The sequence below is a fragment of the Carcharodon carcharias genome, chromosome 3 (genome assembly GCF_017639515.1).
Source record: "Carcharodon carcharias isolate sCarCar2 chromosome 3, sCarCar2.pri, whole genome shotgun sequence".
Classification (NCBI taxonomy): Eukaryota; Metazoa; Chordata; class Chondrichthyes; order Lamniformes; family Lamnidae; genus Carcharodon; species Carcharodon carcharias.
In genome coordinates this window covers 223,959,804-223,974,046 of record NC_054469.1, presented here as the reverse complement: position 1 = coordinate 223,974,046, position 14,243 = coordinate 223,959,804, and the positions used below count along the sequence as shown (strand labels likewise).

Sequence of the window (14,243 nt, the reverse complement as noted above, 5' to 3'; positions counted from 1 at the left end):
AGAGAAGAAAGTATAATGTACACCACCTGCAGCTTGTGTCAGGTTGGCACGAAGGGACTGAATGGTCTCCTTGGCTTTCCGTAGTTCAAATTCCAGGACTGGACAGGGATTGTATTAAATACACAGAGGAATCCAACCAAGAAAAAGGAAAAATAAAAACAAGGATGGGTGTGAAAATAAAAGAAAAAACAGTTTTGAAAACAGAACGCATGCAATTTATGGAATCTTGTGAATACATGCAGCAGAGTTTGCATAAGAATAGTTTGGTGAGATTTTTTCCATACTTTCACATACTTAGTACAATCTATCCAAATCTTCAATTCGCTTGTTTAAAAAAAAAGCAGTTTCCATATGAAAAAGATTAAATTATAGCCACTGGAAAAAATAAATTCCTCCTAGTTAAGCTGCATAAAAAATATATTGAGGAGCATCAAATAGAGTAGCTATGCTTAATCGCTATAACAACCATTGCTTCCACCAGTTAATCTTTATAATAGTTATCAAAATTTCAAGCAGATGTTAAGACACATGTTCAGAAAAGTTGAGCAAAATATTTAATTTGGAGTTAATTAAAATGCACAAGAGATAATTCCAGCAAGTATATCATCAGCAGCATTTTCAAAATTAAACAGAGTTCCTTGCTCATCTGAAGTAAACTATACATATCAAGCCTAAATAAAAGGTGAATGTACACAACACAACATAATAGCATTTCACAACAAAGCTTTTAATTTGCAGAACATAGGACCCTGTTTATGATTACCACCACTGCGTGCATGTACTGAAACTCAGTGCAACAGTGTGATGACAATGGTCCCACTCTTTCTTGTACTCAACTGGCTCTGTATATCTATAACTTGGACACTGGCTCTAATACCATGTGTTTGATACAATGCAACATTTTGGAAACTTGGCAGCTTTCTACATATCTCTGACATCTAAAACCTTCAAGCTCAAGCAGGAACACATTGATTTGATCAGCAATTTCACCAGCATCCGTTTTCAGCCGGACTGCTAGATGTAACACGGGTAGGCTTGGCGGTTTAAGACAGGTTGGCGGGACTAACAAATCATGTGGACATACTGTGACACCATTCTAAATGTGCATTTTTGAATTCCTGGTCCATGTCTTGCTTATTCAGTAAGAAATGACTCGTTTGGTTTTCAGCTTTAGTTACATGGGCTTGCTTCATTTTTGGGAACCAGAAGCCCAGTGCTTTCAACCAGAGACCCAATTAGCTTCTCAAAGTCTTTCTACTTCCATTGTTAATTACGGATCTAATCGATTGTAGTTAGCTGCATACCGGTCGATATACAATGATATTGTTTGCGGCCTGTAGTTAGCTGCATACCAGTCAATATACAATGATATTGCTTGCAGCCTTACTGACACTATCAGTGCAACGTCTTGGTAGCAATCAATGACCTTATCGATATAAGGTCTTGGTAGCTGTTACCTTCCATTGTATCAATGCAGAGATCACATTATCTTCTGAACGGCATGTTCTGTTAAAAAGTTGCTCAGCATGATTTTCTCATGACTGATGCAGGAATTTATAGTAGTACAATTGAGCAATGCATGATCATACTCCCCTTTTTAATATATTATCACCCAGGAGTATAAGACTGCATGTTCAAATTGCTGTGGAAACTCAAGTTTGGGTTTTGTCACTAAATACTGTTCAATCAAATGCTATGCTGTGAGCGCTATTCTGTTAGAATATGCACTTGTGTCTCCAGCTACAATGGGCAAGATTCATCTTGTTATTTACAGCTTCAGGAGAAACAGTGAATGGGAGAACGCTAGCCTGAGATCATTTCCCGTTCTTTTTATAGATTTTCAACTGTATGCTTGAAATTGTTTACGGCTTAATACAAATGTTACCTTGTTGGACAAAAAAAAAATCTTTAAACGAGTCATCTGGTGAGATGATAAATCTTCTGTAGCTTTAACAAAATGATGACATTCAAATGGGTGGGTGCAATTGCACCAGCTTGAAGCTTAAGCCATTGATTATACCAAGACATTTGCTTCCAATCAGAAGCATCTAATTGCATCTCTGAGGTGGAATGGGTGGCAGACAGCAATGTTAATGGTAAGTAATGGAGAACTCTTTGGTCCAATGGGCTCAATCCTGTGTGTCAAGAGGCTTGCGTAAGTTCAAAGAAAATGAATAGCTAGGCAAATATAAAAAAAGTGATGCTGCGATTACTTTCTGAAACATTTTTGTAGAGGCAGAAAACAAAGACACAAATGGAGGGGCAGAATTTCCACTTTGGTGCAACCGGCAATTTAAGCTCAAATTGCACCCGTTTTAAGTGTCCCCCCCACCCAAGTTTCTGCTCATTTATAGGTTGCTGGATGCGAGATCTACCCTAACCTGGTGCAAACAGACGGCATTTTAAAACGTTAATTTTATTTTTAAAATTTGGCTTTTTAAATTATTCCTTGATATATTTACGAGTGTTAACTTGGTAAAAGTTGATTAATACAGCAGAGGGTTCAGGAAAAATATGCATTTTCAATCAGTGTCCACTTGAGTAATCTGATTTTAAATTACCAAAATAGTTTTTATAAAAATATACAAAACAATTTTCAGTTTAGATTGGGGTACAGTAGTCAGTTCTTTAGTAAATTTAAAAGGAACAATTCATTTAAAACCTAACTTATACAGTTCTTGACACAACAGTAACAGTTTAATTTTTGGAATCTCCTCAAAGGCCCATAAACAAGTGTAATTAGTCAAACTCCCAAGGCAGTTAGTTGGCCCAAGGGATGCGACTAGCTTTTGCAGCTTCTAATGAGCCACCTTTAAAACTAGCACAAAAAGATCGTGAAAACTAGATTTGTGGTTAAAATTCTGCAATTCTTTACGCTGGTTACACCAAACATTAGGGGAATGGTTCCAAAAAAGAAAAAAAAAGCACAATTGAACGGAAACTCCAGGCCAAAATACCTATCAGAACAGCAGCCCCAGTATGTCCAAATGCTTAATATACAACGGGATCATCATCATAAGTCTCGCAAAACGCGAAGATTTTGTTTCACTAAAACACAGTGCAATAGTCAAGTAACATTTAACAGCTATAGATTGTTTTGATATTTCCTGTAACACAACAGTTGCCCAAAGACAACTCAGCTACGAGAACATAGAAAGAGCAAGAAAAGGCTACTTTGCCCCTCCAATTAAAACCCAAGTTTAATAGTAACTATTCTACCGAGGACTTGCATCTCACATCACCTGTTAATCCCCCATAGCAGTGTTACTAAGATGCTTCCCCCACCTCTCCTGGGAAAAAAAAAATCAAGCAGTATTGTTAATGTCTCTGTTGATATTAAATCCCTGTCAACCACAACTGTGTTATGTTTTACTTACATCTTATTTAAAGCCAAAATTAAAAGCATTGCCTAAAGAAAAAATAGTATGGAAAAAATTCACAGTTTCAAATGGTCAACAAATCATGGTAAAGTTTCAGCTTGGACCAAAAACAAAACTATCTAATTAGGTCTTGAAGTGCGCTGACATAACCAACCATGCTTCTCATAACATTATGTATGCACAGATCAAGAGCAGATATATGGATATAAAGAATGGGCTACACAGTATTCTAATGCATTGTTGATCTGCAGATAACACAATATAGGGAGTGCAAATGGTATCAGAGATTTGGAAGTTTAAACCCGCTTTTCTGACAGATGGTCAATCCGGGACATCACTTTGTAATCAACCATTTCTTTCTTTCCTGCTCTTCCATTCTCTCCAGTCCATCAAAACAAAAGCAGGATTCTGCATCTATGCCAATACCTACTGATGACTGGTCGCTCCACCCACTTTGGAAAAAGGAAATTGACCATTTTGCTTGGAAATACTTACACATAAACGGTGACTTCTTTCAGAAATTAACAGCAGCGTTATTTCAGTCCGGCAAACTGCACTGACACAGTGGAGGACTAGAAATGATGCTGCAAACAAAAAGATAATGTTTGTACAAAGTAAGTCTCATAAGACGATGGGGTGATTTTCAAGGTTGTGGTGTGGTCGATAATCTGGACTTGTGTGTCCCCCTAATTTTAGTCGCTCCACCATTGGTATCTTTCAGCTGGCTAAGCCCCAAGCTCCAAGAATTTCCTCCCTAAAACTTCTCTGCCTCTTTTCTCCTTTATGATGCTGTTTAAAATCCAGATGGTTGACCAAGCTTCTGGTCACCTGTTCTAATACCTCATTTTGCAATTCCATGTCAAATGTTGTTTGATAATGCTCCTATGGTGAGTCTTGGGATGATCTGCCAAGTTAAAGGCCCTATATAGATGCAAGATATTATTTGCTTGTTCACCTGATCTTCATCATGAACATTGAATGAGTTGCACAGCAGGTAGACGGTCAGCCCTGCCAAGGATGTATACCAACCTAAATTATCAGTAGCTTCATACCAAGAGTCTCTTAACAGTCACAATTAATTAAAAAACATAATTTACTGGTATTTTACAACCAATCCATTTCATACAGCATTTTCTACAATGTCAGGCAGAAGTCCCAAATATGAATATCCCCAGGAAACAGATTTTCTTGCTTTATGAACATTTGAAAAGAAACAGCTCTCATTATCACAAGCAATTTACGGATTTTTTTGCTTGTTTGTTGTGGCATGGGGGTTGGAACATAAGGGGCTTTGGGGAAAAAAAAAAGAGGAAAATGAATTAGTCATACCAATCCGAAAAGTAAGTCAACTTTAAAGATTAGATTAGTTAATTTTAGTCACAAGTTAGCATTAAAGCAGGCTTTCGATTTTCCAAATGTTTTATAAGGTATTTTGTTATGTGAAAATACTTATGAATGCACGGTAGGTTATTTGACTGAGGGGTGTGGAGGAGGTAGAGAAAGTAGGTACATTTATACTCCAAGTGCAACTGCATCCAACATATGCATACAATTTCCCATAAGAACAAGGCAACTTGCATTTATATAGCATCCTTCATAACCATTGGACATCTCAAAAATTATTTACAGCCAATGAAATACTTTTGAAGTGTGGTCACTGTTGTAATGTAGAAAGCGCAGCAGCCAATTTGCATGCAGCAAGCTCTGACAACAACAATGTGATAATGACCAGATAATGTTTTGTTGATGTTGATAGAAGAATAAATATTGGCCAGGAAACCAGGGATAACTCCACTGCTCTTAAGAGTAGCGCCATGGGTTTTTTTTTTTACATCCGCTCGTGAGCAGACAGGGCACCTCCAACAATGCAGCACTCCCTCAGTAACTTCAGCTGTTAGTTTTAATGGCTTAATTGATCTAAAACTTACATGCATCAACTGAACAGCAACTTCGAAATGGTTTTATGATGCTAAGCAAGCCCTTCCAAGAAAATCATTCAATTAGCAGATTTGTAGCTGGTCTTCCACCAGTTTAGGTTGGAATTGAAAAATTAGACCAAATCGTAGAGATTCAAAGAAATTCAATTTATTAGTAATGGCAATGCAGTATATTTGAGAAACTGTGCTGTACTATTCCCCTTTCTTCACTCAAGCCCCAACTCAGCTACGCTGCTGTGTGGAAGCAATGGGAGGGGCAGCTGCTCCTTGATTGGAAGGGGTTCCGTGCCGGAACAAGAGAATGCCGTTGGTCAACTACTGCTGCTTTGCTTCCAGTGATGAAGCCAAGAACTATTATGCCTGGAGCTTATTCTAGTAGTACATAATTTTATCAAACTACAATGCTGAAGGAGAGAAATTTTTTTTTAAAAAAAGTCCATTCAGGATTTGACTACTTTTCCCAATAATGCAGATCAACAGTGCAGAACAATTAATTCAAATGGATGGAAATGGAAAGAATTTCACAGATGCGGCAGCATGTTGTAAACAGCAAGGTTCGGCACCAATAGACTACAAGCACGCAGGAACATAATACTGGTGAAACAGAAAGGGATCGTATAGAGATCAGGTTATAGCAACAACTCAACACTGACGAATGCTGAGGCAGGTATAAGTACACAGATGTAGCACCTTCATGGACATGTTGCTGGTTTAAACATGGAGCCACCAGCCTGCTTTCAGCTATTCACATGTAAAATAGATCTTGCTCGGCTGCACATTTTTAAAGTTTACTACTCTATTAGTAAACACAATGCTTAATGGCAAGCGTTTTAAAGAGACCTCAGAATAAAGTACTAGTCACTTAAGTTACAATATATTATGTTGATCTTTATTTCAGCCAGTGAACAAGTACAAACTGCACCGCTAATTATTAATTATGAGCTATAAACATGTATCTTTTCTGTGGATTGGTTTAGATTCACAATGATAGCTCACGTGTTTATTATAGATTGCCCAAAATGAATTCAAACCATAAGAAAATGTTTCAAATGTCAGGTCTGCAGTATAGCTTATGCAACTTTCCAATTTCTCGACAATATACCTGTGCTTGGTATTCACTTTAATGGCTGCTCAGTACAAGTATTTTACAGCATGCCACACTTGAAAAGTATATATTTGCAATAGGAACCAGGACTGTTCAAAGCTCAGCAGAAGTACAGGAGTTTAAGACTGGCTAACATGTAGTTCCTACCTCTTGGAAAAATATTTACAAAAAAAGAGCTGATCTTATTTGTACTGATAGTTAAATATAAACAAACATAAACATGCCTTTAACTACAAGCGCTTCTTCAAGCATGGCTGTGGTACATTTGTGAACCAAAGATTCATATCTTCAATTACAGATCACTTAGAAATCAATGGCCTTCAGTTGCACAATTTGCAGTAAACCATCACCCCGCCCCAGAAAATCTTCTATAAGCAATAAACAGGGTTAAAGCAGAAAGCATTTTATGGAAAGTATATTACCATCAAAACTTTCATTAGTACACGATTTACTGGCTATTTAAAGTGCACATCAAATCCCATCTTCCTTGCATCTTCTCTCCTCTGCTGTCCTCAACAATCAAATGGAACAGTTCAGCCGGCAAGACTGTTCTGATGACCAGCGCTAGTATCGGCTTCAACACTTCCCACTTTCCCACTTGACTGTGGCCTGCCTCACTTTGTTTCCAAATCCAACTGCTGTTTAGCTGCTTTCCTGCCATCATCCCAGCATTGAGGCTCTCCTGGAACCACTGTAAGCAATCTGGCTTGATTTTACGCTACACACGACCTGTACTAGCACTGCTGACTCCAGATGGACTGGGTTTCAGGTGGTTGGCTGCAATCCAAAAAGTTGTTTGGATTCACTAAAGGTCTGCAGTCCCAAAATTGGGTTAAAGATAAAGTCCTCTGGTTGATGGACTTGGGAAAATCTCTGCAGGCTTACCTCAGAGTTGCAGCCAGCTGCACGAGACACTCACGTTAGGAACTCAGGATGCTAGTGTAGGTACCTCACAGCATAAAAGGTCAAGTACTTTAACTGTAATTTACCCTGGAGGGCAAGGTCAATCCAAAAATTCTCATTTCAATTTGGAGGAATAATACTTCCAAGTAAAACCCTGAGAAAATTCTATCCAATGATAACCCATTTGCAGTACATACTTGGAGCTGTGAAAAGGTCTTCAGTTTCACTTAGCAATTGTGTAAGCTCTTATATGTTACAGTTGAGTTCTAATTTAAATAATGAAGCAAATATATTGAAAGTCCTAATATGAGTTATTGCATCCTTCTACTGAACATATCATTAACGTTACAGAGAGATTATGGAGCACCAGGTAATTTGATGCAAAATGTTGGCCTTAACTTTGGTTGAGAAATAATAGAGTATAATAGCTATCAACTGTGCAGATTCACCAATGACACGCTTCATTTAGCAACTTATCAAGGAGGGGCTTATCAATGAGGGCTGCAGCTAGAGAAGTCAATGTTAACAGGATCCATAAGCTTGGCCTGAATAGCCAAGTGGTTATGGTACTGGGCTTGCAACCCCAAGATCAAGAGTTCAAATCTCACAATGGCAAACTATGAAACAATGTAACTTCATCTGAAACAGATGGAAACAGGTTTACTCAAAAGAGTATCAGGAGTTCAAATCTCACAATGGCAAACTATGAAACAATGTAACTTCATCTGAAACAGATGGAAACGGGTTTGTATTCGAAAGAGTTAATAGGATCCATAGACAGTCAACACCAGTGATGCATACACTATCAGCTGGTAATTCATTCTTATACCTGCTCCATAGTAAGGCACATCAAGATATCTGGAGTCTCTTTAAATTTTCTCTGCTCAGAAGGTTAATCAAGTTGTATTTCTTGAACAGTTTTATCCTATGTACAAATATTTAAAATACAGGCAGACTGGAGCTGGGATTGGGACGAGAAGACAAAAAAAAGGTTGCGTCCTGTCAAAGGTGGCCTTTTTCTTTAAGTTACAGACAAAGATATCTCTGCCCTGTTTGGAAAATCTCTCAGTTCTGGTAGTGTAATTTCCCATGATGAAAACTCATCATCCAGGCTTCTATTAGACACTGGAATGGTTCATTATGGAAACAGGCCAGAAACTGTTTCATTTCCAAAGGAAGCCAGTGTTTTGCGCTGAATTGGAAGCTGACTGAGGCAGCAGAGTGCCGTGGTGGGTAAAATAACACCAAATCAGGGAGAAAGTATTTGCCTTTTTAATTGTAAGATAACACCAGCAGAAATTCCAGTGCCAATTGGAAAGCCAGAAAAGCAAATTAAGAGAAACAGAATGTCTCATTCTTCTCTTCCAGTCAAAATAGAAGCCATCACTTGATAAAAAACACAATCTTTGGCTGGACAGATCCTCATTTACGTCATTCAGCAAATAAAACATAAGATCAGTCATGATGTTCTCAAAAACCAATACCACACTCGTTGATCTCCAGTCATGCTGCCATTAAACGCTACATAATTTGACGTCTCAAAGGAACAGAGCAGCACTTAACTGTAGCCAGACACGGAGTTATCTTAATGTGTAAACTGCACAATTTAGCAACCCTGCTAAATCATATAAAGAGCCAGACACTTCAATAAATTCTCAAAACTGCATGCAGTGCAGGAATATTATTTCTTGCTCAACATGTGAATAGCTGTTTCCAATTATTCCTGCACATGTTAAAATGGGACTACACTTCATTTGAACACTGAATTCCAATGTCAAATTTTAAGTTGAATATACTGCATTTTAGACTGTACAAAATGTGCTTCATCTTTTCAGAGCCGAATACAATTCTGATATTAAGCTTTGTCAAGCATTCTTTCATACCAGTGTTACAGTGCCACGGTTTACTTTCTCTGTAATGCGATTATTTGGCAGCCACTATATAAAATTTACGCTACATTTGGAGTGGACCTTTGCTAAAATGTCCTGCAGCAAACAAACATGTTTTAATAAGATGCACTCTGTGGCACTAAATCTTTATCTTTGAAATTTTCCTACCTTGCCCTATCCACACATCCAAATGTTATTTATGGTTCAACCAAAGGAAACGAGGCTGGAGACTGAAAGGCCCATCAGCCAGTTCCCCTTCTTCAGACCAAACATTGCTGGTTAAGGACAACCCAATGGCAAACTTCAGTTGAAACTGAAATTCAAAACTGTGCAATCAAGCGATCAGCTCATGTGGCTTACTTTTAGTTTTAAACTCTAACTGCAGTGCTAAATGAAAAGCAAAGAGAAACTTTCAAGATTAGTTTTATGAATAGCAACCCTCTTTATGGCATTGAAAGAGGTTGGTGCAATTTGAGGGTGGAGGTGGTGGTGGGAAGGTACGTTCGACACAATTTGCTTAACTTGCAATCAAATAGAAATACCTTTACGAAACATCAGAACAAAACGCGCAAAAGTAAGAGATTTGTCAGCCTAAACAGGATTTAATCACAGAAGTTTCACATTTACCAAGAATCTGAAGACACGATCAGCAATATGTTGTATAAGTTTATGCCAAGACTTGAAATGATGCTTACCTGCCACCCGTTCATCAGTCTCCCGATTTCCATCATCAGAATACCGAGCAAATTCCAAAGAATCTAAGGTGCTTATACTGCCAGCTCGATCTACCAAGAAAAGAATACGGGAGTTAAACTTTATGCTCACATTATTTCATTTATCCAATTCTCCAAGTGCACCTGTGACCTTGCAACCTGCTTTCAGGATGCTGTTATACCATATTCTTGGTCTGTGACTAGGAAGCACAAGCGGCAAATTACACTCGTAGCTGCAATTTATACATGAGAGGATTCACAAAGCTCCATTCACTTGCTAACTATTTTCAGGTTTTGAAAGTCTGTGCACTTTGTACGATCAGAGAACAGTTATCAACATCAGGATGACAGGACTTGAATCCGTTTTTGGCACAATACCGAGAACTATAGCTATCTCCAATTTAATGAGAGAGCATAACCTTTTACAATCGTCTCAATTACACCATTATATTTTATCCTGAGGTAGAAATGAGCAGTCGCTCATTATTCAGAAAATATGAGGCATCAGTCTAATTTGTAAGATATCAGTCAATTTCCCATGGCTTTTTGGGAATGCCAAAGTGATAGGTTAAGAGAATGGGGAAAACTGCTGAAAGTGGTATTCAATGCTGGTAAATGTTCAATTGAGCCTAAGGATAGATCAGAGTATTGATAAAAGAAAATGCTGAACAGCTAGGTACGTGGGGTCCATGTACACAGATCACTAAATTACAGTCAGGTATAAAAATACATAATCAAAAAGGCTAATGGAACACTAGCCTTTGTAACAAGAGAACTAGAATAGCAACGAGAGTAAGTTCAATGTAGGGCTGTATGATCTATTCATTTATTTAAAATCGAAGAAAAATAAATCAGAATATTTTCTTAATGATGAGATCTGTATAGGAACAAAGGAATGTTAGGAATGGAGAAAATAGACTTGTAAGGATGATAGCAGTGCTGAGCGATTACAGGCATCAGGAATGATTGAACATATTGGCACTTTTCTCTGTGGAAAAGAGAAGATTTAGTGCCCGAAAGAGGTCCTTAAAATTATGAATGGGTCAGACAGACTTGATGTGATGAGAATGTTTCCAATTGTGGAAGAGTCCAAAGTGAAGGACCATACATACAGAGTATTAACTAGTAAATTCAATGAGGAAGTGAGGAGAAATTTCTTTGCTCAGAGCATGATTAGAATGTGGAACTCACCACCACAGGAAGGGGTTGAGGTAAATGCCATAGATGTGTCTAAAAGGAAAATAGATGAAGAGAGAAGAAAGGGGAATAGAAAGATACGCTGAAAGGCTAAGGTGAAACAGGCAGAATGGGAGGATATTGATGTTGAGTATAAACTCAGACTATTTGGGTCTAATAGCCTGTTTCTGTGCTGTATATTCTATGCAAGTGTCCTCATACACGAGTTATTAGAAACAATCAAAAAGGTCTTTACCTCAAGGGAATACAATAGTGGTAATTTAGAGCCCAGGTCAGACCCTACTTGGAGTGCTGCAGTCAGCTTTGGGCACCACACCTCAGGAAATGATACTGGGCTTCAGGGAACTAAATTACGAGGACACATTACATTGCGTTGGTCCGTACTAGAGTTTAGATGAGGCTGGGTTACTTCACAGAGGTACTTAAAATGATAAAGGGATTTGAAAGGGTAGAGAGAAATACTTCTTTTGGTGTGGGAATCCAGAGTCAAGGGGCATAATCTTGAAATTAGAGCTCAGCCAGTTAGGAGTGAAATCAGGAATCATCTTTCATACAGGAGTAATGGTAATCCAGAGTAGTGCCCCCTCAAAATGCCCCTTGAAATGACCGAGTAGGCGACTCAGTTTCAAAGGCAATTAGAGGTGGGGAACAAATGCTGGCCTTGCCAGCAACATTCACATCCTGTGAATGAATAAAGAAAAATGTTGAAGAATGGGGGAAATTGAGTTTCTTAGATAAGAGTATCAAGGGATATGGAGAAACAACAGGTTAATAGTGTTGAGGTATAGGTCAGCCATGATCTAACAGCATAGCGCAACAGGCTCAAGGGGCTGAAAACTTTACTTCAAGTCCTAAGCTCCTAGCCTGTATAATCTACAACTAATTTTAAATGCCACAGCCCACAACTCTACCTACTTTACATACACAAATATTATTCCCTCCACCAAGCTCCACATGCCCAACTTATTGAATTCAAAATGTTTATCCTTGCATGACCTTGTCCTATATTACTGTCCCTACATACATTACTGACTCAGATAAAAGCGAAATACTGCGGATGCTGGAAATCTGAAATAAAACCAGAAAATGCCGGTAAAACTCAGCAGGTCTGGCAGCATCCATGGAGAGAGTAACAGTTAACATCCTGAGTCTATGTGGCTCTTCTTCAGAGCTAAAGAGAAGTAGAAATGTGATGGATTTTATACTGTTCAAAAGGGAGTGGAGCAGGATAGAAGATCAAGGAGAGGTGATAGCAAAGGAGAGACTGACAAAGATCGCATAGACACAAGACAAAGGTAAATGCCATAGATGTGTCCAAATAGTCTGAGTTTATTGCAATAAAGATAAGATAGCAGAAGGTGTTAACAGCAGACAAAGGGTCAGTGCTCTGTGAAAGTAAAACATAAAAACACGTGGCAGATGGCCCTGTGGGGGACTGGGTATTGGGAGAAAGGATAAAACAAACAAACAAATAAATTTTTAAAAATTAAAATAAGGGGTCACGAGGAAGGAGAGCGCTCATGGCCTGAAGTTGTTGAACTCAATGTTAAGTCCGGAAGGCTGTAAAGTGCCTAATCGGAAGATGAGGTGCTGTTCTTCCAGTTTGCGTTGAGCTTCACTGGAACATTGCAGCAGGCCAAGGACGGACATGTGGGCATGAAAGTGTTATGATCGATGCAGTTGGTAAAGCTGAGTTATTTAAAAATCCCAGAGGGAAACTTTAAATAACTGTCATAACCTATCATTTTAAGCGTTATGTTTGAGATGTGACTCTAATTTCAGGAATCAGACTACCAGTTTTACATTAAACTAAATGAAACCTTTTATTAATTTACACAGGTTAAAATATATATACACATGCTACAAATTACTACTATCATAACTCTTAAAAATTCCCAAACTAATCTCCATTAAGGCAGCAACCCATGTACTTAACCAGACACCAGACAAAGTATTTTCACCGTACAAATTCAAAATGAGGCTCTTTTCACTTTGGTTGCTTGGAGGTAGTTGGAGGCTTACAGCTGCCTTTTGATCTCACATTGCCTCTTCTGCACACCCGAAAACTGAAGTTATACCTACCATCGCCCACTGAATGTAAATTCTCATAGTATCACCAGCCTCTTCTGACAATAAAGCCCCTTTCATAGTACCAATTTTATTAGTAATATAAAAACATATTGCTTGGTATCTGCTAGAAAGGCTTCAGTTTTAACCCCACTTCTTGAATTCTCTATTCAAAAAATGCAAATACACGCTATCTTTCTTATCAAAACTAGTACACAAAGCATCCAGACTAGCTGCTTTAATCCAATTAAGACATCCACAGAATAAACCTCTATTTTAAAAGAAAAATATTTTCCAATAATATTAAATACATTAATAGCTTCATGACAAATGCAAGATGGCGAGTTGAAATGGCAAGTGACAGGAAGGTCTGGGTCGTGCTTGCGAATGATTGAAGGTATTCCGCAAAGAGGTTACCCAGTCTGCATTTAACTTCCCTAATGTAGAAACGACCGCATTGGGAGCAGCGAATACAGTAGATCAAATATTATTATTCTGTGCCCCTCGCTACATGTCTGCTATTCATCACTTAATCCTGTTCTTTGGAGCATCCACCCAGTTTTCCACCATACTCAACACTTTCAAAAGCCTTCACTTCACCTGACCCTTTAGCATCATAGCCATATTTTGCCTCCTGTTTGGACTGCGCTGCTTTTTCCTTCTCAGTGTAAGTTCATGGAAGATATCTCAATGTAAAGAGTGCTATTACAGCAGTTCAGTGGAGCTAGGTAGAGCATATTGTGTTGAATATTGGCAAAATGCTTCTCGTACTAGGTCTAAATCCACCCAGACAGAGGGGGTGAAAGGCTTTAAGAGACCTTGTGAAAGAAGTTTGAATGAAATTCCTAATGGCAGCGGGTTAACAGCACTGAATTATTCTTGATTTAGCATTAGTTGGTAATCAAACAAGAATGAAGGTGTAGGGAATGAATAGATGCCTTATTGGTACAGTAAGGGGTTATCTTTAGAGTCTGGGGCTGAGACACATTGCTGGAATGGGAAAAATGGCAACTGGTTATATTACACCTGACCTTTCCAAGTGCCAACATCCT

General features: G+C 38.4%; 1 protein-coding gene across 7 annotated transcripts in view; it reads right to left on the bottom strand.

Annotated features, from left to right (window-relative positions):
• The window catches only part of relch (RAB11 binding and LisH domain, coiled-coil and HEAT repeat containing), a 102,057-nt gene that overhangs the window by 75,456 nt on the left and 12,358 nt on the right, over positions 1-14,243 (bottom strand). For 6 of the 7 annotated variants that reach the window (XR_005942662.1, XR_005942663.1, XM_041184929.1 and 3 more), the window contains exons 2-3: positions 9,910-9,999; positions 27-98 (exon numbers count right to left, since the gene is read on the bottom strand). Coding sequence is in view for 5 of the 7 variants with exons in the window: in XM_041184929.1 (XP_041040863.1) it covers positions 27-98; positions 9,910-9,999 (162 nt within the window). In the remaining 2 variants the exon portion in view is untranslated. The remainder of the gene's footprint in view (positions 1-26; positions 99-9,909; positions 10,000-14,243) is intronic. The other variant, XM_041184933.1, reaches the window with a different exon arrangement.